We start from the raw sequence: 24,739 nt of genomic DNA on the forward strand, positions 1-24,739 counted from the left end.
TCCTCATACGCCCTCAAACTAGGGAGTAAGTGGTGCATAGGCCTCATGTTGGCTCTGCACTAGGGAGACACCATCAATTAGAAATCCAGCCATTTTTTTTAAAGGACACACACACACACACACACACACACACACACACACACACACACACACACACACACACACACAAAAAGCTTCAGATGATACACCTGCTCCTGAGCATCCTGCACTCTTGTGATTCTACAACTCTTTTTTTTTTTTTTTTTTTTTTTTTTCCCCTCCGCACGCTCATCCTCATTACCGTGTGGGAGATCCACACAACCAGACTACACAGGAGAAACAGTGAAACTGGCTAAATACAAAGTGCTGTCCAGTACATGCAGCAAACCAAGAATCCTTCTCTAATTTTACAGTAATGGGAGAGGTACTAAAAATACCTGTATGAAGTAGAATCTTTAAAAGTGTGATAGCTTACTATCATTCTAACACATTTTTAATGCTTAAATTTCTAAGACCTAATGTGGTCCGTTTTTATACTGTTAAAGAATTCAGGAATTGCAGATTGAAATGTTATGACTGAGGCTTTTTTTTTCCCCTACTGAACTGGAATGTATTTAACTTTGGTATTATTTTTAGGCTGCAGCTGCACATACCATTTCGGGAAAGTAAACTAACTCACTTCCTTCAAGGCTTTTTTAGTGGAAAAGGGAAGGTATATATGATAGTAAACATCAGCCAGTGTGCTGGTGCATATGACGAAACCCTCAATGTTCTAAAGTTCTCAGCAATTGCCCAAAAAGTAAGTGCACTATAACTTCGTAGCTTTATTTTTAAAATCTTCAAAGTTACATTATGGAGATAATTTAGTAGTTCCATATCTGTACAATTTAGACTTGCAAGTCTCTAAAATCCATCCCATATCATACTTCAGTGGGTTTTTTGAATTTTGTCTCTAAATTTGTCTTCTCATGATCAAATTAAATGTTCTGTAATCTTTCCTGGTTGAAATACTTAATAGTTTTGGGAAGGAAACATTTAAAAAAAAGAATCTTTACAAAAAGCTGTTGTGATTATAATGCTCTCTTGGGCTCTGCCAGCTAGAGAACCATAATCCCTAGAAATTCCAAACTTCACACACATGGCTCGTCCTATCTCTGACCTGATACAGAAATTTTAAACATTCATATTTATAATGCAAACATCTCACCCTGTTCTTATTGATTATAAGCTACTTGTTCTCAGCAGGCATGTGGTGAGAAGTACATCAGATTTTTTTTCTCCCTCTCTAATTCCTCCAATCTCTGGGGGGAGTTACTTACTTACTCTCCAGCACTAACTGCAGTCTGACTCTGCAAAAGGGACAAGCTGCCTTTGGCTCCTGAGACAGTCTCCCACTGTTCTGGACAAAATAACATAGCAGCAGTTCTTCTATGTCAAAGGAATTAGCAACCCCACTCCTGAAGTAGTTTTGTCCCTCTAGCCAGTCTCCAGTGCTTCATTCTAGGAGAATCCTGGGTCTCAAAACAGTGCAGTTTCTGCATGATTCCTGCTCTTCTCTGCACTTCAAAAGTACTCCTGTTTTGTAGTGTGGCAGAAAATTTCAGGTGTGGTAACTGCAAGTGGGCATGCCAACAGAATGAAGTACAGCCCCCAGTTGTATGCTAACTGATAGCCATGGCTGCAGGCTACCTCCATAAGTGCTTAGTATTCTCTAAACCAGTGTCTAACAAATAATTGACGACCTCTTTCCCTCAACAGATTTGTGTTCTAGACACTTCTAATGCTCCCCAAGAGCAGCCATTTGTCCAGAAGTCTGCAAGAGAAGTGTCTCTCATAAATAATGCTGACACTAAAATGCAGGTAGCAAGAAAAAGAGCCACTGTACTTTGGGACAGGAGCCTGGAAGACGTGATAGAAGATGACGATGATGATTTAACTGTGGATAACAATGAGACACATGAGGAACATGATATGGCAAAAGAAATGCCAAATGAGGAGGAGGAGGAGTATATGGCAAAAGAGATGCCAAATGAGGAGGAGGAAAATAAAGTAATTATTGGAAAAGAAGAGTATCTGGTATGTACCTGGAATGCTTTCAGAGTCATTACAATATAACTTTTGATGGGTAGGTGGCATCCTTGGTATAATATATTTGTGGGGGACTGAAGCATGCTGCCTGTTGCGGAAAACTGTGTAAAAATGGCTTTTTTAAGTTCGGATTTGGGCATAATTTAGTTTGGGTGCACCCGTTACTGAAAGTCTGTGTAAATGGAACTCTTCTCAGTGTACTGTATTTATAGCATGGGCAAGCTGTAGACTTCAGTAATATAAAAAATCCTTTATGCCTCTATTCTATGCATGCAAGATCTCTGGAAGCAAACTTTCTTCTATGCTTCAGCATGCTAATCGGTTTAATCTGGGACAATATTAGATTTGGAAACCACTCTTGCATTGGGTTGTATTGTGCTGTGATATATTCTCCAACTAATGCTCCTTGAGAAACAATGTCTATTTTAAAAATATACTGTTTAAAACTCTAGATTTTAATCTTGTTTTGAACAGATAAATCATTCCAATCTTTCTTAGAAAATTTTTCTAACAGTTGATATAATACATTATAATGTTCTTTGGATTCTTGAACATGCTTGTTCTGTGTACATACATATACAATATTGATGGTTAGCACTGATACAGCAATTTACCAACATTTAATCTATCTATCAATCCTCCTGTTTTTCCGATAATGGGTAGCAGAATTGGACACAATAGTTGCTCACATTTCAAAAAGAAATCTGAACAAACATTCTCATCTTTGAAGAACCTTTTATTCTTGGAGCAGTGATTAAGAAATAATCTTTCTGAAAACTTTCCTTTATAAAAGCATTAAAAGAGTATTTGTGATCATTGTAGAGACTACTAAATATAATAGAAGACTTGAAAAGCAAGTTGATCAATGAGAGAAAAGATAAGTTACTCCTGGAATTAAAAATTCGTGAAGAAGTCACACAAGAATTTACTCAGTATTTTGCTCAACGGGAAACAGATTTCAGGTAAGTTATCAGTTGCTTAGGTTTCTTTATAGTCTTCTAGTTGTACATAGTTAACACTGTTGTTAATCTTAGCCTGTTTAATCTTAGCCTGTAGGTTGTAAATATTTTTTGTATCTTTTACAGTTGCAGGTAAAATGAAATAATAAAATAAAAGCCAAATACTTAGTGTTGGGGAAGTTTAACATAGCTGCCCCTTCCCGCACCTCCACCCTGTGTGGACACTCTTATTCCAGTGTCCAATATAAGTGACTCTTTGTTTTAGCTTAAACCCATTCTCAGAAAACATGTCAAACTGGATTTGCTCAAATAAAATTGAGTTCTCCTCCCCACACCTCTCTTAAAAATTACATTGGTTAAGATTCTTTGTAAAAGGAAAGAATTACAAATTCTTTTTGACTGCTCTGATCTTTCCCCTCAGCTTTCTTACTTTGAAGTCCTTTTACCTGCCAAAGCTAGGTCAAACCCCATACCCAAGTTGACATTAACCACTTGCTGTGAAAGCAACATGTATTGTATCTAAACTTTATATGAAACAAAAATAAAAAACCCAGTGTTCTGTATTGACTGATTTAAACCACTGAAAGGTGAGAACAATGAAAGACAAATGACAATTCTGAAGTCCTAAGATCTCTCACACTATCTAGGCAAAAAATGAATGCCATCTAATTGGGAAGATGATGAATGTTTTCAGTGGCTTTAGATGTAAAGTTCTAGCTATATAGCTGCCTGTTGCACTGTCTGCTAAAATTACAGGAAGAAAACCTCTTGCAAATGTACTCTAGTTGATGGTCCAATATAAATGCTTTCCAGAACAATAAAATGTGTCAATTCTAGACGTCTGGAACTAAGTAATGAAACTTTGACATGATTTGGGATAGACTTTAGACATCTGTAAATTCCAATCCCTGTATCAAATGCAGATATGTTCCATGCAAGAGGAGGGCATACAGAGTGCACTACCACGCTATAAGTAATTTTGGTATGTGAGGCTCAAAAGCTGCTTGAATGTCTGATGAAAAATATACACAAATTTAGTGTACAGTTTACCTCTAGTAAGATGCACAATTCAGAAAACCTTGTGAAATCCTTGATCTGTATAAATATTTTTCATAATTTTTAGTTACCGAACGGTTTCTGAATGCAAGGCTAATATACACTTGTGATCTTTGTTAGAAAGAGCAGCTGTAACGTAAAATTAACCTAGTTCACAAAATGAACAAGCATGGGAGAATACCCAGGTTCTGACAGTCAAAGTGTAGTGTCAGACTCATTAACATTCTTTGTTTATTATAATAATTAAAGTAATTTCTAGCATTAGAACTCTTTAAATACAGGCAATGCCTTTCTCATGAACGAGAGTTGCTAGAAGAAGCTTCTGAACAACGCTTGGAAATCTACAAGGATTTGGTAAATGAATGTGCCAAAAACCTGGATGAAGAACAGGAGATAAAAGATTCCCATTGTAATGAAAGAGCTGGAATGCTGGTAATTCTCCCCCCACCCCCACCCCTACATTGTTGAAAAATCTGGCTTTGTACTTGTATCTAACCTACTGTTAAGGGATGAGCACTTCTCATGGTTGGATATTAATATAAACTGACTCCAGTTGCCAAGGAATGGATGTAGTATAAAAGCATTAAAAGAGTATTTGTGATCATTGTAGAGACTATTTAGTAGTCTCTACAATGATGGAGAGGAATGGATGTAGTGGTGACTTCAAGAATTCTTGTTCCAAGTAGGGTAGACCTTATTTCTTATATTAGAGGTCGGTACCTTTTAGCTTGTCATTAAAGAACTCTCAAGATCTATTTTGGGGATTTTTCAAGGGATGAAAATTTAGAGATGTGCACTATAAGATGAAAAGTAAGTAGTTCAGGTTCTAAAATTTGGGCTTTGTGTGCTAAAAAGTTGGATGCGTTTATAGCTTATAGTAGAATCTAATATGAATTTAACTTTGTTTAACTTCAGTCACATACCTATTTCAGGTGACTTTAGGCTACTCACACTGAATATTTATAAGAACCTAAAAATCTTTTCAAAAAAGATTTGTGTGCACATTTCAAGCAATGGGAGTAGCATATGTGTCTAAGGTATAATTAGGCCCCGATGTTTGTTTTTTGGCACAAGACAGGATATTGAAGTTTTTTGTCATCCTATTATTCTAACCTCTACTTCCCCTTGTTTTTCACCTTAATTTTAAAAAAGCTGTATCTTTAACTCTTCTATTTTTACCTTTTTACAAAAATATATTAAGATTTCCAGACACTAGTTAATAATAATTCAGAAATTGACAGACTGTTCACTTGGTGTGTTTATATTCCACATTCTCCCAACTCAAGATACAATACTTCTTTGTGGTTTATAGGCAAAATTCTCCTGTTACTTGGATTTATATCAGTATAACAGAAAATTTTACCCTTGCTTTTAAGTGCTGTAAAAAAAAAAAGAGGAAGGCAGATATTATCCCCAAAGTGCAAGATGGCATCAGTCGGGATTAAAATCTGGGAATTCCGAGGTTTTATCTTTCATGAACAACTTCATGAGTTTTTCCAACTGTCCATAGGAAGGATAGCTATACTAAGACTTGCCAAGAGAACCTAGGGTTCTATTATAGCAGTTACAAGCTGATTTAGCAATTTTAGGCCATTGCTAAATAACCATAAAGCACTTTTCACTTCCTTTCTAGGAAGGAGGCAATAATGTAGCTCCTGAGAACTGTATTGATCTCGAGGGCATTATTAATTTTCTGCAAGATGATGTCACTGATATTAAGAAGCAGGCAGAAGAAGCTCACAGGTATATTCTATCCCTAGAAGACCCACAAGAAGCTATTGCTTGGCTTGAACAAAAACTGGGAAAAGTTACTGTTGAGCTAACTAAAATCAAAGAAGAGCTGACACAGAAAACTAAAGGTGAGTGGGGTAAAATAAGAGAGATTCTAAACTAATGGAGACTTGGAAAATATGTTAAGTCCTAACGAATTAAGTGGACTGGATATCTTAACCTGCTTAAGTTTAATATTTACACTTTAATACAAACTAGTTACCATCTGCCCATACTGTGATCTTTCTAGTTGATCAAATTGGATGTTACCTTCATTTTTATTACATTATTTTAAGCTCAACCAAACCACCAAACTGTTAGTTTTAAGAAAACAATTATTTAAAAATTATAGAACAGTTCAGTTATTACTTAATTTGAAAAGATGCAGCCTTATTCAAGTTAAAATGTCTTCTAACTGTAGGATGAATTTTTTAATATGACTTTTATTGATTTCACATTTTTAAGAGCATGCACAGCATACATTCTAATTACCTATAAAATACAGTAATTTCAATTACCTTTCAATGAGGAATAATCTCACAAGAGAACTAGTGCCTTGCAATATAAGTATAGTAGAATTCTCAGAGTATGAATCCAGTTTATGAAACTTTTTTTTTTATTCCAGAAAATCTAGTGGCTTTAAAACTTTTTATCATGTTTAGTTTTTTCAACTTGTCATTGAAGTAATTACTTGACCACAATCTCTATTTGAGGGGATTTTTGTCTTGTCTACTTTTAGCCTGAATGGAAAAAAAATTAACGCCCCTCCCCCACTTCTCTTCTCTCCCCCCCCCCCCCCAAAAAAAAAAAAAATAAATAAAAGCTTGAGTACATGCCTGCCATTGGGAAACAAAACTGTCTAAAGTACTATTTTTCCTCTAGAAATGAGTGGAGTGACTAGCTAGTGGGTGGAATCAACTCACTGAATGCTGAAGATGGGGAGTTTATAAACTGTTAGGGGGAATTGATTTGCTAAATTCTAGAAGCTTCTGGATTGTATGTAGGGCATATATTAATGATAAATCTAGTTAGCTTATCTTCTCAGTTCTTGGTGTGAATTCACTACTTCCTCATTCTAACTAGTAAATATGAAAGCTGTTGATTATATACTGGAAACCAATTATTAATATTTAATGATTACTAGATATCAGTGTGTGAACTACTAATTCACCAGCTCTAAAGTTGAATGTGATTGGAAACACGTGATTACGTAGCCACAAACAATGCAAATAGAATTCTTCAAAATAAAACATTGAAACAAATAGTTGTTAGCCAAAAGGATACAAATCCTCTGAACAAAATACAGAAAAAGAGATTACTTTGGATTAAAGATCAATATGCCCTTTACTGAAACTTGGTAGAGATTTTCTCATTGCCACAATTTGTCATTGAAATGTTGATGTAGTGTCTGATTTTTTTCCGTCCCAATTCTGGGCTTTTCACCAGCATTCAACATAGCTCTGTTAAGCAGTATCTGATTCTCTTTGCTCCCAAAATGGCAAGAGCAATCAAGAATTGCCAGAAAGTTGGGAAGTTGTAATCTTTTCGTTTGTTTTATGCTATCACCTGCAGTGTGGCACATCATGAGAAATTTAGAGCATTTCACCCCAAATATGCCAAAGCAAACATATTTGAGTTTGCAGGTCTATTGCTGACTGCTGCAAAGGGAAGCAATAAATGAAAATTTTAAAGGAAGAACGAAAATGAGGAATATAATTACTTCTTGGGGAATTCTATGCCAAAAAAATTAAATTCTGCGCATGATATTTGAAAATTCTTTTTTTTTTTTTTAAGTTGTCGAAATAACACCATATAATCGCACCAGTTTCAATTATTTTTGGTCATTTATTTCAAAATACCTGTCAGCAAGTATGTCTGTAACAATACAGACAACAAAAAAGAATCAGGAATTTTTTTTGACAAATAGATCCCTTACTAGGCATATTAATACAGAACTCATGAGTAGTAATTCCATTTAAACTAGAATACAGAACCGTATTTCCCACACCTCTCAGAAGCAGGTCAAAGTCTTGGGGGAGTCAGGGTTAATGGAGGAGCTGAAGGAGAGGGAAGTAAATTGCTGGGAAGGAGTCTGGGTGTGAACTTGATGGGTTGTTGGGTATGGGTGGGAAAAGTATGGAATGTGGTTTGTTTTTGTTTGTTTGTTCCGGCGGGGAGGGATTTTTAGGGAACGTCTCCATGCAGACCCCTAGCCTCTCCCATTCAGTCAGGCATATCTGCCCCTGTCCCCGTGTGTTCCTGTAACCCCATATGTCCTTGCACCCCCTGTCGATGTGTCCCTCCACCCCCACTCTCACACCCCTACCCATCCCTATGTGGCTCTGTATCCCATCCCGATGTGTCTCTGTGCCCTGTGTCTGCACTCCCATTTCAGCAGAAAGATTTTTTTTTTTTCTGCACAAAACATTAAAAGTATGCATGGCTCATTAATTATGCACGTGCGGTAGTGCAGAATTCTCCCAGGAGTACAATAATGGCTAGAAGCATAACACAAAAAGAACTAAGTACACGATACCTTATTAATTCTGTGTCTGAAAAGAAAACCATAGAATATTGTGTCCAAGTTGCTGAAGATGCTATCCATGATGCAGAGAAAGTACTTAGCTGTCTGAGCAAGTGGCAGAGTACTAAAATGAAAAATCAGAACAGGTGCAATCATCCTAAACTGATGACCGAGGACAGTTCAGCACCATATCTAAAACTTGCTAAAGTAACACTTAACACAGTCCTAAAGCATCTTGTGGAACTTCAGTTTTTTTTCTTTTATGCAACAATCAGTTTCTTGGTTGGTTGGCTTGAGGTTGTTTACGTATGGACCCCCAGTCCAGCATGCTATCTGATATAGTGGGGTTTCACTGAGCTTGCCCGCTCCACTAGCCTGGGCTCCCTCTCCCTGATTTGCTGAATCAGGCTCTTCGGCCTCTAGCAGCACACACACAGGTAGGGACGCACCAGCTGTAGAATTGCACGCAGTCTTTGAGCAGCTCTCTAATGGGAAGATTTAGTTAGAAAATTGCTCAGCACTCTAGTGCAGCTCACCGCTAGAAAGTACACCCAAAAAATATTGTCTTGTGCTGTAGAGACAGCTATACAACATAAGCTCATAAATTTCCCCCCTCCCTCAATGTGAAGAAATATATGCACAACTTCTTGCACCCCCCCCCCCACCCCACCCATTATAAATTTCACAAACTGGGTTTTATAACAAACAAAAACATGTTTATTAGTTATAAAAGGTAGATTTTAAGTGATTATAAGTGATAACAAACATAACAAAGCAGATTACTGAGCAAATAAAACAAAACAGGCAAACTAGGCTTAATACACTCAAGAAACTGGTTACAAAACATAATTTCTCACCCTAAATGTTTTTAGGCAAGTTGCAAAGTTTTTGTAGCTTAGAGTTCCAGTTACTTCTCTTTACAGACTAGACTCCTGTCTTAGCCTGGACTCAGCCTTTGCCTTTCCCTCAGCTCAGTTCTTTTGTTTCTTCAAGTACTTTCAACTGTCTGTCTTCTTGGGCAGGAAGGCAATGGAGAAGAGTCCTGTTTGCCTTACTCTTCAGCCTTAAATAGAATTTACATAAGGCGGGAAGCCTTTGTTTCTAGTGGAAAAATACAAGCAGTGTTCAAGGTGGTACTTTTTACCAGGTGACATTATCACCTGACCTTGCAGTGTCAAAGCAACCATGAAACCAGGTTTATTTGCAGTGTCCACAGGAAGTAAGTCCTGGAAGATGGGGGATCCACATCTTTGAAGACTCATTGTCTTTTTCCTAATGGCCTATTAAGGCTCTTTGCTTACTGTCTGGTGGGCGTCTCCAAGTATAACCACAGTTGTAATTGTTACATAGTCAATATTCCTAACTCCAGATACAGAAATGATACATGCAGACAAATAGGAGAATCACATCCAGTAAATCGTAACCTTTCCAATGATACCTTATATTTTATGGAAGACAGCTCATGTATCTTAATTATGCCATATTTATACAATCCGTATATGTCTATAAAGAATATGGAGCGTCACATCCGTGCTTACATATGACTTGCCTTCCCAGTAACACTCAGCACTTTCAGGAGGACTTTCTACATTTACATCCAACTACTGTAAATTCTAAATCTTGCAATGAGCACCAAGAGGACTCTCTGATCAACATAGAATAGCATTTTTTTCCAATAGGCTCACTCTGCAGAGGCACTAAACATTAAAAACCAAAATGACTACGTTTTAAACTTAATAAAGAAATGGAACCACTCTAAGGAGGGAGGAGATTGGAGAAGTTTTATAAAAACCTTTCCATTGTTTAGTCAACCTGAATAATCAAGACAGAAAAGCTGAACTGTGAGGAAGAGGGTGAAAAGATGTTGGTTTTAATATTGAGGTGGTTCTTTCTCTTACAACATTTTAAAATTGTGGATTCAGATATCTACCCTAAAATCTCTGCTTGTGAAGGAGTTTGTGCTCCTGTTGGTTGCATCAAAATAGAGGAAATCTGTGGAAATCTATAACTTTGTCCTTTTAAAAAAAAAAAAAACCTTCATTCCTGTCTAGCTTGCATCAGCATTAGTAATGTATTTTCAGCACACTTGGTATTATTGAAACTTTCCTAACAGGTTAGAGGCTGGAAAAACAAATAAGCAAGCGAATCAGTATCTCAGGACACAAGTGGGCTTATCTAAGCTGACTCCACACTCTATTATTGGGTCCTATTTCCAGAACTGAAAGGCGCGTGTGTGTGAGAAACACATACATCTGGATTTCATTCACTTAACCACTTGTGGGTTTGGTGGCCTTTTTCATGGCGGAGGGGTAGCTTTCCTATATTGGAGAGTGAAAAAATTACAATCCTCATTAATGTATTAAGGTCTCTGATATTAAAGTTATTGCTTTGAGCAGGGCTCAGTGAGCAGGCTTACAGGAAGAAGCCACCCTTTTGCTTAAAGTGCAATTATTGGATCGTTTTGGTTGAAATATATGCATTTATTTTTCCAAACTATTTAAATTATTCATTTGAAAATCAAAAAATATTTTAGATTGCTAAATCAAACTGTGGGGAATAGTCTCAGTGTATCTCAATTATTGGCAAATGACTAAAACCTTATTATAGAAAGACTTTTCCAACTTAGTGAATGAACTACTAGTTTGCAGTCTATGTAATGCAAACCAGTTTCTCTATTTGATTACAGAGCTTGAAATGCAGGTGATTAAATTAAGTGAATCTGCTCAACAACTTGAAGAAGCTACTGAGGTAACTCCTTTTTTTTTTTTTCTTTTTAAGAGAAATAAATTCACTGAAACTAACATACAAAATTACAATAGCTTAATGTCTGATTTCATAGTGTGCTTAACTGAATAGACCTAGCACTATTATGGTTTGTTTCTCATTGCATGTTTTGAGTGCAAAAGATTTGGAGTAATGTTACAATTAGGGCTATCAAGCAATTAAAAAAATTAATTGCACCGTAGACAATAATAGAATACTACTTATATAAATATTTTTGGATGTTTTCTATATTTTCAAATATATTGATTTCAATTACAATATAGAATACAAAGTGTACAGTGCTCACTTTATATTTTGATTACAAGTATTTGCACTGTAAACAAATTTTTGTATTTTTCAGTTCACCTAATACAAGTACTGTAGTGCAATCTCTTTATCATGAAAGTTGAACTTACAAATGTAGAATTATGTACAAAACTGCATAATTTTTTTAGAGCCTACAGGGCCACTCAGTCCTACTTTTTGTTCAGTCAATCGCTCAGACAAACAAATTTGTTTACATTTTCAAGAGATAATGCTGCTTGCTTTTTGTTTATAATGTCACCTGAAAATGAGAGCAGGCGTTCTCATGGCACTATTGTAGCTAGCGTCACAAGATATTGATGTGCCAGATGCGCTAAAGATTCATATGTCCCTTCAGTCTTCAACCACCATTCCAGGGGACATGCGTCCATGCTGATGACTGGTTCTGCTCAATAACAATCCAAAGCAATGCGGATTGACGCATGTTCTTCTTCGAGTGATTGCTCCTGTGTATTCCACAGTAGGTATGCGTGCTGTATGTCACGCTATAAGGGGATTCACGGGCTCCCCACACACTCAGTTTCTTCTTGCCACCAATGAAGGTAGTCGGAACTTTGTGCTCCAGCTTTGCTGCAGCCCTTCTTCTCGATCTTGGTGGTACCGTTCGTGGATTATTCTTCAGTTGTTAGAGTGGGCTCGGGGCATGCCCCGTGCCCCAAGCTTCAAGTAGTGTGACTCTTGTCACCGTTCTATGCCCAGGAGCGACCCTCACGCTGAGTGTCTTCGCTGCCTGGGTGAGACTCGCATTAGTGACCGTTGCAGGAGCTGCAGGTCATTCAAGCCAAGGACGAGAAAGACTTTAGACTTCGAGCTCTCCTGATGGAGTCGGTGCTGGCCCCAAGGCCGGTACGCAGATCGGACTCGGCACCAGTTGCTGCATCGTTGGTACGTAGCGAGGCCCCTTCGACCAGTCGGCGCCGCTCTCCCTCCAAAAAGCAAGGGAAGGGCCTGGCCTTGCAACAACACCACGATAAGGATAAGAGGGAGGTTGGTCCTGTGCTGGGCAGCCCTCGATCCCTGGGCTCAAGAGCTCCGACTCTCGTGGAGTGGAGCAGAGCAGCCCAGTACCGTCAGCCCAGGCATCCCCACCAGTACGGATGCCGTCGACGCCTTTGGGTGCCCACCAGACCTCTCCGGGCAGCTGCAGTTCCCGCTCCAAGGATCGCTCCCCGCACCGCTTGGCGTGCAGCAGCCGCCCTTCTGACAGCTCCTGGCCACCCTTGATGCCAGCCAGACCGTCCAAGCCGCCGTCGGGACGGGAGTCGCGGGGACCCTCTACGCCACCTGCCAGCGAGCTTAGGCACCGAGAGAGGCACCAGGAACACTCACCTGCGAGGCGTGGGTATGGAGCCGCTCTCAATGGGACAGATGTCGGTGTTCCCGTCCCAGTTCCCGCTCGACTAGACATCACGCCAGAGGCTCCACACTGGGTACCTCAGCATCCGGGCACCGGGCTTCACGTCGCCGTCACAGGTACCAAAGCAGTTCGTCGCATGGATACCGCTCTTCGACGTCGAGATCCCCGTCCCGAGGGAGACGACGTCACAGGCACTGCTCCTACCACTCCCGGGGCACCAAGCGTTCTTCGGCAACCTCGGCACCAGTCCACCCATCTTCTGTCCACACCGTTCTGGCGGGACACATACTACTATCGCGCACTCAGCCGAGCCAATGGCAGGGGACCCCGTGGCAAGGACAGTGGTGCCAGTGGGCACCGCGGCCATCTGTGCCAGCCCAAATGGAGGCCCGTTCAAGTTGGCAGGTCACGAGTTGGCGGACCCACGCCAGGACTCTGATCTCTGTCTCGATGCCCTGACACCAACCGAGGCGCCCGGCTCCGTGCGGGCCCTCTCCCTGGCACCGGACGACACCATAGTGGTGCCTCCGCCATCGATCCTGCAGGAGGACTTCAAGGCGCACCAGGACCTGCTAAAGCAGGTGGCATCCAACCTCCAGCTGCAGGCCGAGGAGATGGAGGGTCCTTCTGATTCCCTCTTTAACATCCTATCTCCCTTGGCACTGGGCCGCATGGCCCTGCCTCTGCACCAAGATATTGCCAACATTTCGAACTCACTGTGGCAAACTCCCGCCCCCTTGGCCCCAATCTCCAAGAAGGCCAAGAGGAAATACTTTGTGCTGGCAAAGAACCACGAATATCTTTATTCCCACCAGGCACCCAACTCGCTTGTAGTGGAATTGGTAAACCACAGAGAGCGTCAGGGCCAACCCGCGCCCACCCCCAAAAACCGACACCGGGAGACTGGACTCCTTTGGCAGAAAATTTTATTCGTCTGCTAGTTTCCAGCTTCGGGTAGCCAACCATCAGGCCTTACTGAGCAGGTAAGACTTCAACCTGTGGGAGTCACTGCCTAAATTTGAGCTGCTCCTCCCAGACCGGGACAGGAAGGACTTCAAGGCTTTGGTGGAAGAGAGGTCGGCGGCAGCTAAAGCGGCCCTGTAAGCGGTGTCAGATGCTGCTGACATGGCGGCCAGCTCCATGGCTTCCGCAATCGCCATGCGCAGGGCGTCGTGGCTCCTGTTGTCCGGGCTGTCGACGGAGGCCCAATCTCTGATGGAGGAACTCTCATTCAATGGCAAGGCACTCTTTGCGGAGCAGACTGACGTCAGGCTGCATGGGATGAAAGCTTCCCACACCACCTTGCAGACCTTGGGCCTCTGTCCTTCCGGCTAAGGACAAGGCCAAATCACTTCTGGCGGCTCAACCTGCGAGGAGCAGATATGAGCCCCCGTACAAAAGACCCAGAGACCAGAAGCGTCTGTCTCAGCGGCAGTCCGGCTCTGCCCCTCAGCCTGGACCCTCTAAGGGCAAGAGGCAGGGAAAGAGGCGGTTTTGACTATTTGCAGGGAGGCAAGGTCTGCAAGGTGGCCTTTGACAAGGGCCTGTTGCCAGGGAGACCTCCCCCAATTAATAAAGTTTGTGTTCTGCAACCGATTGTCTGCCTTTCTCAGGGCGTGGTCCCACATAATTTTGGACCAGTGGGTCCTCCGTACCATTTCCAAGGGCTACGTGTTGCAGTTCACCTCACCCCCACCAAATCACCCGCCCTCCGTGATGGCCCCGGGGAACCCGGACGATGTCCGCCTCCTGTGTCCTGAGGGCGGTGGAAAGGGTACCAGTTCAGTTCCAGGGCAAAGGGTTCTACTCCCGATACTTCCTGATCCCGAAGGCGAAAGGGGGTCTCAGGGCCATTCTGGACCTGCGCAACCTGATCAGGTTCCTAACCCGTTCCAAGTTCCACATGGTGTCCCTGGCTTCTATTATCCCCTCCCTGGACCCGGGGGACTGGTACGTGGCCCTAGACCTTCAGGACGTGTATTTTCACGTCCATATTTTCGAGGGGCACAGTTGCTTCCTCCGATTCATGGTAGGGATGGACCATTACCAATTTGCGGTCCTCCCCTTTTGGCCTATCTATGGCTCCCAGAGTTTTCACAAAATGTATGTCTGTGGTGGCGGCCTACCTCAGGCGGTAGGGGGTACAAATCTTCCCGTACCCGGACGACTGGCTCCTCAAGGGAGAGTCTCGTTTCAAAATGGAGTCCCACGTGGAGCTGCTCCTGTTGACATGCACTGATCTAGGCCTTGTCGTGAACGAGACCAAATCAATATTGGTGCCCGTTCAGTGCATAGAATTCATTGCGGCCCTTCTGGACTCCTCGAGGGCCACAGCTTCTCTTCCCCGGACAGGTTCAAGACCCTAAGGGATCTCATCGTCTCGGTCACGGCCTTCCTAGTGACCATGGTGAGGGCGTGTCTTCGGATTCTGGGACACATGGCGGTGTGCACTTACGTGATCTGCCATACCAGACTCCATATGAGGCCTCTCCAGATATGGCTGGCCTCCCAATTCTCCCAAGGTCCTCATGGTTCCGTCCCCGATACCGGGTTCCCTCCTATGGTCGTCCTGCCCGAGCAATATGCTGCAAAGGGTTCCCTTCAGGGAAGCCAACCCGTCCATAGACCTGATGTCTGATGCTTCGGACCTCAGCTGGGGAGCCCACACGGGGGACTCGCAAACCCAGGGAACGTGGTGGACCCTGGACTTGATCCTTCACATAAATGTCAAGGAGCTCAGGGCAGTACCATTGGCATGCATGGCTTTCCTCACGCACTTCCGCGGCAGGGTGGTCAGAGTCCTCACAGACAACACCGCTGCCATGTACTATATCAACAGGCAAGGCGGGACTCACTCCCTAGCCCTGTGCCAGGAAGCCCTGAACCTATGGGAGTTCTGTATAGCCCACAATATCTCCCTGAAGGCGGCTCACCTCCCGGGCGTCCGCAATATGCAAGCGGATTGCCTCCGCAGGGTCTTCTCCCCCGAGTACGAGTGGTCGCTCCACTCGGAGGTCACTCACCGGCTCTTCCAAGAGTGGGGAGCTCCCCAGATCGACCTCTTTGCAACCCGCCAGAACTGGCATTGCCCCCCGTTCTGCTTCAGGGGAGGGGTGGGGGAATGCGCGATCTCCTACGTGTTCCTCCTGAGCTGGTTGGGCCAGCTCCTCTATGCCTTTTCCCCCGTTCCCCCTCATCGCCAAGGTCCTTTAGAAAGAGAAAGCGGACAAGGCGAGAGTCATTCTCATAGCCCTGGCGTGGGCCCGCCAGCACTGGTACAGGCCCCTCCTATGCCTCTTGGCAGCCCCCCCGAGGGCGCTACTGCTCCGCCCAGACCTTCTCTCTCAAGACAGGGGGCGCCTCCTCTATCCCAATCTGGCCGCGCTTCACCTAACCATGGCTGCTCCGTGGCTGAATGAGGAGAATAGGTGTTCGGAGCAGGTAAGGCGAGTCCTCCTGAAAAGCAGGAAGCCGTCCACGCGTCAGACGTACGTGGCAAAGTGATCCGGGTTCGCCAGGTAGATGAGTGAGCGGGGAGTCTCCCCCTCCGCCACACCTCTCCAGTTTATCCTGGACTACCTCTTATCCCTTAGGGCCCAGGGACTGGCACCTGCCTCAGTCAGGGGGCACCTGGCGGCAATATCGTCCTTTCACCTGCCGGGTGCAAGGCCACTCGGTCTTCTCCCACTAGATGACTTCTCGTTTCCTGAAGGGTCTTGACCGTTTGTTCCCGTACGCTAGGCTCCCCGTGCCGCAATGGGACCTCAACCTGCTCTTGTCCCGTCTCGCGGGCCCCCCCTTTGAATCCCTGGCCATGTGTTCCTGGTTGCACCTCTCGTAGAAGGTGGCCTTCCTCGTGGTGATCACATCGGCCCAACGTGTCTCGGAGCTCAGGGCCTTAACCTTAGAACCTCCCTATGTGGTTTTTCATAGGGGTAAAGTCCAGCTCCGCCCACACCCGGCATTCCTCCCGAAGGTGGTCTCCTGCTTCCATATGGAGCAGAGAATCTTTCTCCCCATGCTCTGCCCTAAGCCCCCCTTCTCCTCTAATGAGGAACGCCGCCTCCACACACTCGCTGTGCGTAGGGCGTTGGCTTTTTAACTGCACCAGACTAAAACCGTTTCGGAAATCCTCTCAACTCTTTATTGCCTCGGCCGAGCGGGCAAAGGGGCAGCTTATCTCCACCCAGCGACTTTCCCGCTGGGTCACCTCGTGCATACGCACATGCTATGATCTGGCAGGGATTTCCCCGTCACTGATCGTCAGGGCACACTCTACGAGAGCTCAGGTCTCATCAGCTGCCTACGTCACCCATGTCCCCATTCAGGACATTTGTGGGGCGGCCACTTGGGCCTCAGTTCTCACATTTACTTCGCATTACGCGATCATCTCCCAGTCTAGGGATGACGCTGGGTTCGGCAGGGCGGTACTTCGTCCCGAATCATCGTGAACTTCTACCCACCTCCAACAGATATTGCTTGGAATTACCTACTGTAGAATACACAGGAGCAATCACTCGAAGAAAGGACAGTTACTTGTTCCGTAACTGGCGTTCTTAGAGATGTGTTGCTCCTGTCTATTCCACGTCCTGCCCTCCTTCTCTTCTGTTGGAGTTGTCCGGCAAGAAGGAACTGAGGGTGGCGGGAGCCCGTGGCTCCCCTTATAGCGCAATATACAGGCGCCACTCCAGGGGTCACCGTGGTGCTCCCCCCCAGTATGGGTACTGCTAAGGGAAAAACTTCTGGCACCAGTGCATGTGGTGAGCACGCACACCACTGTGGAATAGACAGGAGCAACACATCTCGAAGAATGCCAGTTATGGAACAGGAAACTGTCCTTTCATTTTCATTATTTGAGTCAGATGCCACCAGCAGAATGTTGATTTTCTTTTTTGGTGGTTCAGGTTCTGTAGTTTCCACATCGGAGTGTTGCTCTTTTAAGACTTCTGAAAGCGTGCTTCACACCTCGTCCCTCTCAGATTTTGGAAGGCAGTTCAGATTCTTAAACCTTGGGTCGAGTGCTCTAGCTATACTTTAGAAATCATACATTGGTACCTTCTTTGCATTTTTGTCAAATCTGCAGTGAAAGTGTTCTTAAACTGAACAACATGTTCTGGGTCATCCTCCGAGACTGCTATAACATGAAATATATGGCAGAAGGCAGGAAAAACAGAGCTGGAGACCTATAATTCTCCCCCAAGGAGTTGTCACAAATTTAATTAACGCATTATATTTTTAACGAGCATCAGGAAGCATGTCCTCTGAGCATGAAGGAGCATATGAATGTTTAGCGTATCTGACACACAAATACCTTGCAATACCAGCTACAAAAGTGCCATGTAAATGCCTGTTCTCAGTTTCTGGCGACATTGTAAATAAGAAGAGGGCAGCATTATCTCCTGTAAATTTTAAACAAACTTGTTTGTCTTAGCAATTGGCTGAAGAAGTAGAGCTGAGTGAACTTGTAGGCTCTGAAGTTTTACATTGTATAGTTTTAGAGTGCAGTTATGTAACACAAATCTACATTTGTAAGTTGCACTTTCACGACAAAGATGGTACTTGTTTGAAGTGAATTGAAAAATACTATCTAACAGAGCAAATATTTGTAATAGTAACTTTGATTTCAGTTACTACGCAGAATACAATATATATGAAAATGTAGAAAAACATCCAAAATCTTTAACAAATTTCAATTGGTATTCTATTGTTTAATGGTGTGATTAAAAGACTGCAATTAATCACAGTTAACTCACGCGATTAATTCAAAATTAATTGTGATTAATTGCAGTCTTTTAATCACACCATTAATCAATAGCCCTAGTTGCAATGGATTCCTGTTATCTAAAACCTAGTAAAAATGTAACTTTTCTCTTCTTGAAGAAAATGACGACACAGAATAAACGGATTCAAGAGCTAATGCACATTGTGGAGCAAAAAGATGATGTTATAAGTAGACTACAGGACTTAATATCCCATTTAGAAACTACAGTAAAGGACTATGTAAGTTTTCGGCTCTTCATTTCTTAAAATGTACAAAACTTAATTTGACTCTTTTTTTTTTTTTTTTTTTTAATGCTTGTAATAACTGGTTAAAAGATGGGAAACAGTGTAGGAATAAATGATTAGCTCTCAGAATGGAGAGAGGTAAATAGCGGTATCCCCCAAGGATCTGTAGTGGGACCAGCGCTATTCAACATATTCATAAAAGGTCTGGAGAAAGAGGGGCAAACAGTGAGGTGGCAATGTTTGCAGACAAATTTTTTTTAACTCAAGATAGTTAACTCTTCGCAGTCTGTTTTCGACTTACAAAGGGTTCTCACAAAACTGGGTGATTGGGCAACAAAATGGCAGATGATATTCAGTGTTGATAAATGCAAAGTAATGCACATTGGAAAACATAATCCTAACTACACATACAAAATGATGGGGTCTAACTTAGCTGTTACCACTCAGAAAGAGATCTTGGAGTCACTGAGCAGATGTTTTCAAAGAATTATCCACAATGTGCAGCGTCAGTCAAAAAAGCTGACAATTTTAAGAGCCATTAGGAAAGGGATAGATACAATGCTAAATATCCTAATGCCACTATATAAATCCATAGTATGCCCACACCTTGAATACTGAGTGCAGTTCTGGTTGCCCAATCCTAAAAAAGATGTATTAGAAATGGAAAATGTACAGAAAAGGGCAACAACAATGGTTAGGGGTATGGAAGAGCTTTTCATATGAGGAGAGATTAAAAAGATTAGGACTCTTCCATTTAGAAAGGGGGGATATGATAGAGGTCTATAAAATCACACATGGTTTGGAGAAAGTGCATAGTGAAGTTATTTACCCCTTCACATCACACACAAACCAATGAAAGTGATAAGTTTAGAACAAAAGGAAGTACTTCTTCACACAACATACAGTTAACTTGTGGAACTTGTTGCCAGGGGATATTATGAAGGCTAAAAGTATAACTGGCTTCAAAAAAGAATGACATAAATTCATGGAGGTTAGGTCCATCGATGGCTATTAGCCAAGATGGCCGAGGGATAGGTCTGCGGAGTGGCCATTTTGTTTAGGAGAATGAATCTACAGTTGAAGATAGAAAGAAGTGGTGGGCAGGAAGCTAGAGTTATGACTTTATCAAAGTCAGACTAAATAGGAGACTGAAATGAAGAAGAAATAAAGCTTTGGGAGGAGGGGGAGCAATAGATGATTTAAGAGATTTTTTTGGTGAGCAATTCAGAGGAAAAAGCACATAGCTAGAAATGAGTTAGAGACGGAGGGAAAGCAGCAGCCCCCAGCACCATCACTGTCATTCTTTTTGATTACGGTGTGGGAGAGAAGGAGCAGTAATAGAGACGTTGTTGCACTGAGAGCCAAGTTTCAGTGGGGGCATGTAGGTAGAGGAAGCAGGAGAAGAGGAGGTCAGAAATGTTTGGAGATGAAGCAGATATTCCAGAGGTATCCTGATCACCATCCCTCCACTCAGATACAGAATGAGATTGGTCCTGGCTACCCATTCTACACCACCATTCTTTTCTTCCCTGCCTTTGAAATGGTTGACTGACTTAGTAGTGATGTACAATGGCTATAACCACTGAATACCTTTGGGATGGTATGGGCCTATAAGTACATTGGTAGTAGTGACTTACTGGACTTTGATGCACACACTAATTGTCAACTAGCCTGAAACAATCTTCCAGAGAAATACAATGTGCATGTTAAAATGAGCTTATGTTTGCAGCTATATTATGTATAAGCATCCACTTTTTCTACAAGTTCCACACTTTGATTTATTCCATAAAGTACATTAGGGGATGCGAATTAACACTGACTCATCTTATTCCTGCACTTCAGCTTTTCAGTAGTGCGACCACTTTTGAGGGTTATACCTAAACTTCAAAACTTCTTAGGATTACACAAGACATGGCTCCTGTCATTTTCTCATTCTGCAATTAATTTCCCCAAAGCGAACTGTCCATACCATGCTTTCACACCTGACCGATCTACAGGTATAGAACTATTTAAAAAAAAAAAAAAAAAAAAAAAAACTTTGTCTGTCCACCAGTCTTATTTAATGACATGATAGTGTGAAGATGAAGTGCTATAACCACATGGAGTTTTTAGATAAGACTGCAACATATCTACTCTCTGGCCAGCCTGGTCTTAATATTTGGTCAAATTTATAGTACATAGCAGAAATTAAAGCATTTGCCAAACTATCCTTTGGACTTAATATTTATCATGGGCACTTCTAACCTAATTAGAAAGTACATAGAGTACTGTTGATTGGAGGAAGGGTTAAGACTGTTGCTAAGAACTTTCACTTTTGAGAAGATGACAGAAAGTGTAAAAAAAATTTTGTAAAAGTCACCCAAATGCTTTCTGAAGGAATAAACGGTTTCTGTAGCTTTTGACACATATTACTGTTCTCTTAATGGAATACATAATCCCTCTGATTCATGTGTATTATCTGTTAGTACTTTTTCTTTTCTTCCCCTTTTGTGCTGTGTTCTGTACTCCAAAACATTGTACACCTCTTTATTGCCCACAGAAAAGGCAACCCATAGCTGACTTTTTTTCAACAAAAATCCTTATAGGAAGATGTTGTTATATGGCTTTGTCTCATTTTTTGTTTTCATATTAAATTGAGATTATTTATTGCTTGTAACATGTTGGCTGCTTGTTTTGTATAATGGCAGGTGGTAACTAATTTTATTTAAACACAGGACAACACTGTAACTACCATTAAAAGACAAATGGCAAAGGACAACAGCAATGGGACAATAGAAGGCACTCAGTCTAGTGAAAGTGTGAAGCAAGTGTTGGATGTAGGAAGAAAACGCTGTTTTGAAAGTAAGCCTACCCAAGAGGAAGAGCCACCTACAAAGAAAGGTACCATTTCTACCACAGCCGAACAGGGAGCCTTCCGAAAAAATCTGATTCCAATGCCAGAACAAAAGCAAAAATTTGCAATTCGTAAACTTTATCGTCTGAGGAGAAGAAAGTCTGCAACATTAAATGCTAAATGGAAGTAACTGTTTATTTTCATTGTCTTGTGTGTTGCCTCTAAAATCTTAAAATAAAAACTGCTTTTAGATGGCTTGCTTCCCCTTTGCTATGTCTACTAATACATTTGCAAATTCTGATGTAGTCAAGATATTTCTGTTAGAGTGGACTTTACCTACAACTGGCATGTTTAACTGTTGTTTTTCTGCCAAGCTTGCTGTTAACCTTCTTAAACCTTAGCATTTTCATGCCTAAGCTCTTTTTAAAACTGTCTGAAGTGTCAATGTGGTCTATGATCTATTCTGTCATATAGTATGTAGGTGCTGTACACACTTCTGTGCAAGGTGTTTCATTAGGTCAGTGTACAGAGACATGTAAAAATCTATATACAATATGTAAAGCTGATAACGGTGAAACTCAAATTCATTTTGGGATCTGGTGTTTCTCATAAACATCTCTTTACTGCTGGAAACTGCATTAAGTAGGCATTCAACTCATGTATGGCAAATATCTACATAGCTGTTCAGTAGCTGCAGCTTTAAAGTCCCCCTGTTCCCTAAGCTTGCTTGGACTCTGACTGTCAAGAATCATGTAGATGCCTCTCTACAAGCTAAGGGGCCTCAAATAATCGGTGCAGCATCTACACAGCCTGAGTGGGGATTGCAGATAGGAATATGTTGACCCCAAACAAGAATCAAGGAAAGGAGGCAATGGGGTAGCCCAGAGGCTTTTCCTCTTTCCTTCCCTCAAGTAAGGATCTAAAGGCTTCCCCAGTTAACATGTGGAGATAGATTTAGAGCTACCTAGCCTCTGCTATCTGGTGGTAAAATGGGAAGCAAAACATGGAGGTGCAGGTAGCCCCGCCTCACCATGGGATTGAGAAGTAACAGCTGTTGAAGAACACTCCCTTCAGGGCCATGTTGAACAAAGGAGGAGTGGTAATAGCAAGTTCCATAGGTCTAGCGCATAGGAGGTGAGCAAGCTGCTGATCTGCTTTCTCTGACAAGAGAAGGAACTGATATGCCTGTGAAGACCTTCACACATGTTGGTTAGGGCCAACCTTGGCTCTGCATGGAACCACCTTATGGAGCAACCCATGTAAATGCCAAGAGGGGAGAAGGTGATGACAAAATTAAGTGAACATTAAGCCCCTTCCTATAGCAAACTGTATCTGATACCTGCTTTAATCTTGGTATTCATGCCTGATGACAGTTTTATAAATACTAATTTTTAGCATTGAACAGGAAACCAGATAGAATGCAAAATGGTACATTAATGCTACTGTTACAGTTGTACAGTCAGGAAATGCAAACTTTTCAAAACACAAAACTTAGTCTTGGGTACTCTCTTTAAAGAGCACTCAGTCAAATCTTAAAGGTCAGTTGGTTGACTGTCTCAAAAAAGTGTTTGGAGAATTTTTGCTTCTCCTTAAGTACATAACTCAAAAATGGCCAACTGTATCTTCCTCAAACTTTGCTTAAAAAATCACCTTTTCACAGAGAGAGAATGTAAATTTTAGCAATAAAGACTTAAGGTGAAAAACAAATTTTAGTTTTAACTATCCTGCAGCCTTTCCTATAATAAATGAGAGATTCTTAAGAAATTCTCTTCATGCAGGTTGGCTGTCTAGGTTGGAAGTCATGTACCCTGTTACAGCAATATAAACAAAGTTCCCCAAATGATCTTAGCTGTCAATTATAAAGCACCTAAAATATTTGAAATTGATTCTAGGGCTTTCTCTAACATACAAAACTGTCACAGTAATACTGTGGGTGTTGGACTATGCCTTTTCTTTTATCCATTCCATTCAGAGAACATAAGCCACATACACCTTTCTCTGTATCAGTAGTATAATTTTATTACATAACTTATATAAAAACCATCATGTATTCTCTATATTAAAAGTCTGATTCGTGGGCCCAGTCAAGGAAAGAGTGCTGGGTCTCAACAGGAAACTGGCCATTTCCCTTTCCAGTGTTTCTAATACTGGTTTCTATCCACTGCTGGCTTGCGAGGTCTGACTCCAAAGCCATGACACTTCTGTTAGTAAAGCTATTGCTTGCTTATCCTGTCTGTCCTGCGGGAGTAATTCTTGGTGGGGTGGAGGAAATAGACCCCTAAAAACTTTTTTTTTTTTTTTTTTTTTAAGGTGGCCGATTAAAGTTATTAAGGCTTCTATAATAAACCAGTCTTGGGTCAATGAATTATTTGCCATAGATATGCATAATAGTCCACTTTATCAATGCTGCTTCAACTTAGCACATGAAAGTTACTTCCACATGTGTGTGTCTACACAGACTGATGTTAGTTCAGAAGTATCTCCTCAAGGTGTACTGCTATAAATTTACAAAGTACACTAATGGTAGTTGTGCAGTCTACCTCCAACTTACTGTGTTTGCACACTGCACTATTTTCTACACTGATTTTATATTCTGTAAAAACACTTTTCCCTGCCAATTTCTAAATATAAATTAACATTTGCAATAAGCATATGTATTTGACCAGGGGACTACACCCCAACACTGCATTGTGTGGTTGCACTAGAAAATTTTCCCAATTTTTTCAGAAGTGATTCTAACTGAGATCAATGGGAGTAGCAGTTGCTCATTGTTAGAGTTAATCAGCCTTAGTGTAATAAAAACACAAATATTTTCAAGGTGGAGCTTAGTCTGTGTGTGTGTTTTGAGAGCTGTGTGTACCCTTGAAGTTTTTTGAGGTCTCAAAACTCTCAACATTTTGTCTTCAGGAATATTTCTTCATACATGTGTGAGGAAGGCAGTGCAGAAATCTGTTTTACTATTTTGGCCTCCTTTCTCTACTTCCATCTGCACACAAATTTGAGTTTCTAAGATACCTTCTCTACTAACCCTTAAGCTGCCATTGTGTTAAATCAGAAGCAGATTTGGGAAAGCAAACCTT

At 41.8% G+C, this 24,739-nt stretch overlaps 1 protein-coding gene across 1 annotated transcript in view; it reads left to right on the top strand.

Annotated features, from left to right (window-relative positions):
* Positions 1-24,739, top strand: part of KIF20B (kinesin family member 20B) — a 75,711-nt gene that overhangs the window by 14,714 nt on the left and 36,258 nt on the right. The window contains exons 9-16 of the mRNA XM_034776859.1: positions 616-778; positions 1,738-2,055; positions 2,890-3,029; positions 4,364-4,514; positions 5,716-5,941; positions 11,063-11,124; positions 18,701-18,820; positions 21,541-21,706. Of these exons, the coding sequence (XP_034632750.1) occupies positions 616-778; positions 1,738-2,055; positions 2,890-3,029; positions 4,364-4,514; positions 5,716-5,941; positions 11,063-11,124; positions 18,701-18,820; positions 21,541-21,706 (1,346 nt within the window). The remainder of the gene's footprint in view (positions 1-615; positions 779-1,737; positions 2,056-2,889; positions 3,030-4,363; positions 4,515-5,715; positions 5,942-11,062; positions 11,125-18,700; positions 18,821-21,540; positions 21,707-24,739) is intronic.

The sequence above is a fragment of the Trachemys scripta genome, chromosome 7 (assembly GCF_013100865.1).
Source record: "Trachemys scripta elegans isolate TJP31775 chromosome 7, CAS_Tse_1.0, whole genome shotgun sequence".
NCBI classification, from domain to species: domain Eukaryota; kingdom Metazoa; phylum Chordata; order Testudines; family Emydidae; genus Trachemys; species Trachemys scripta.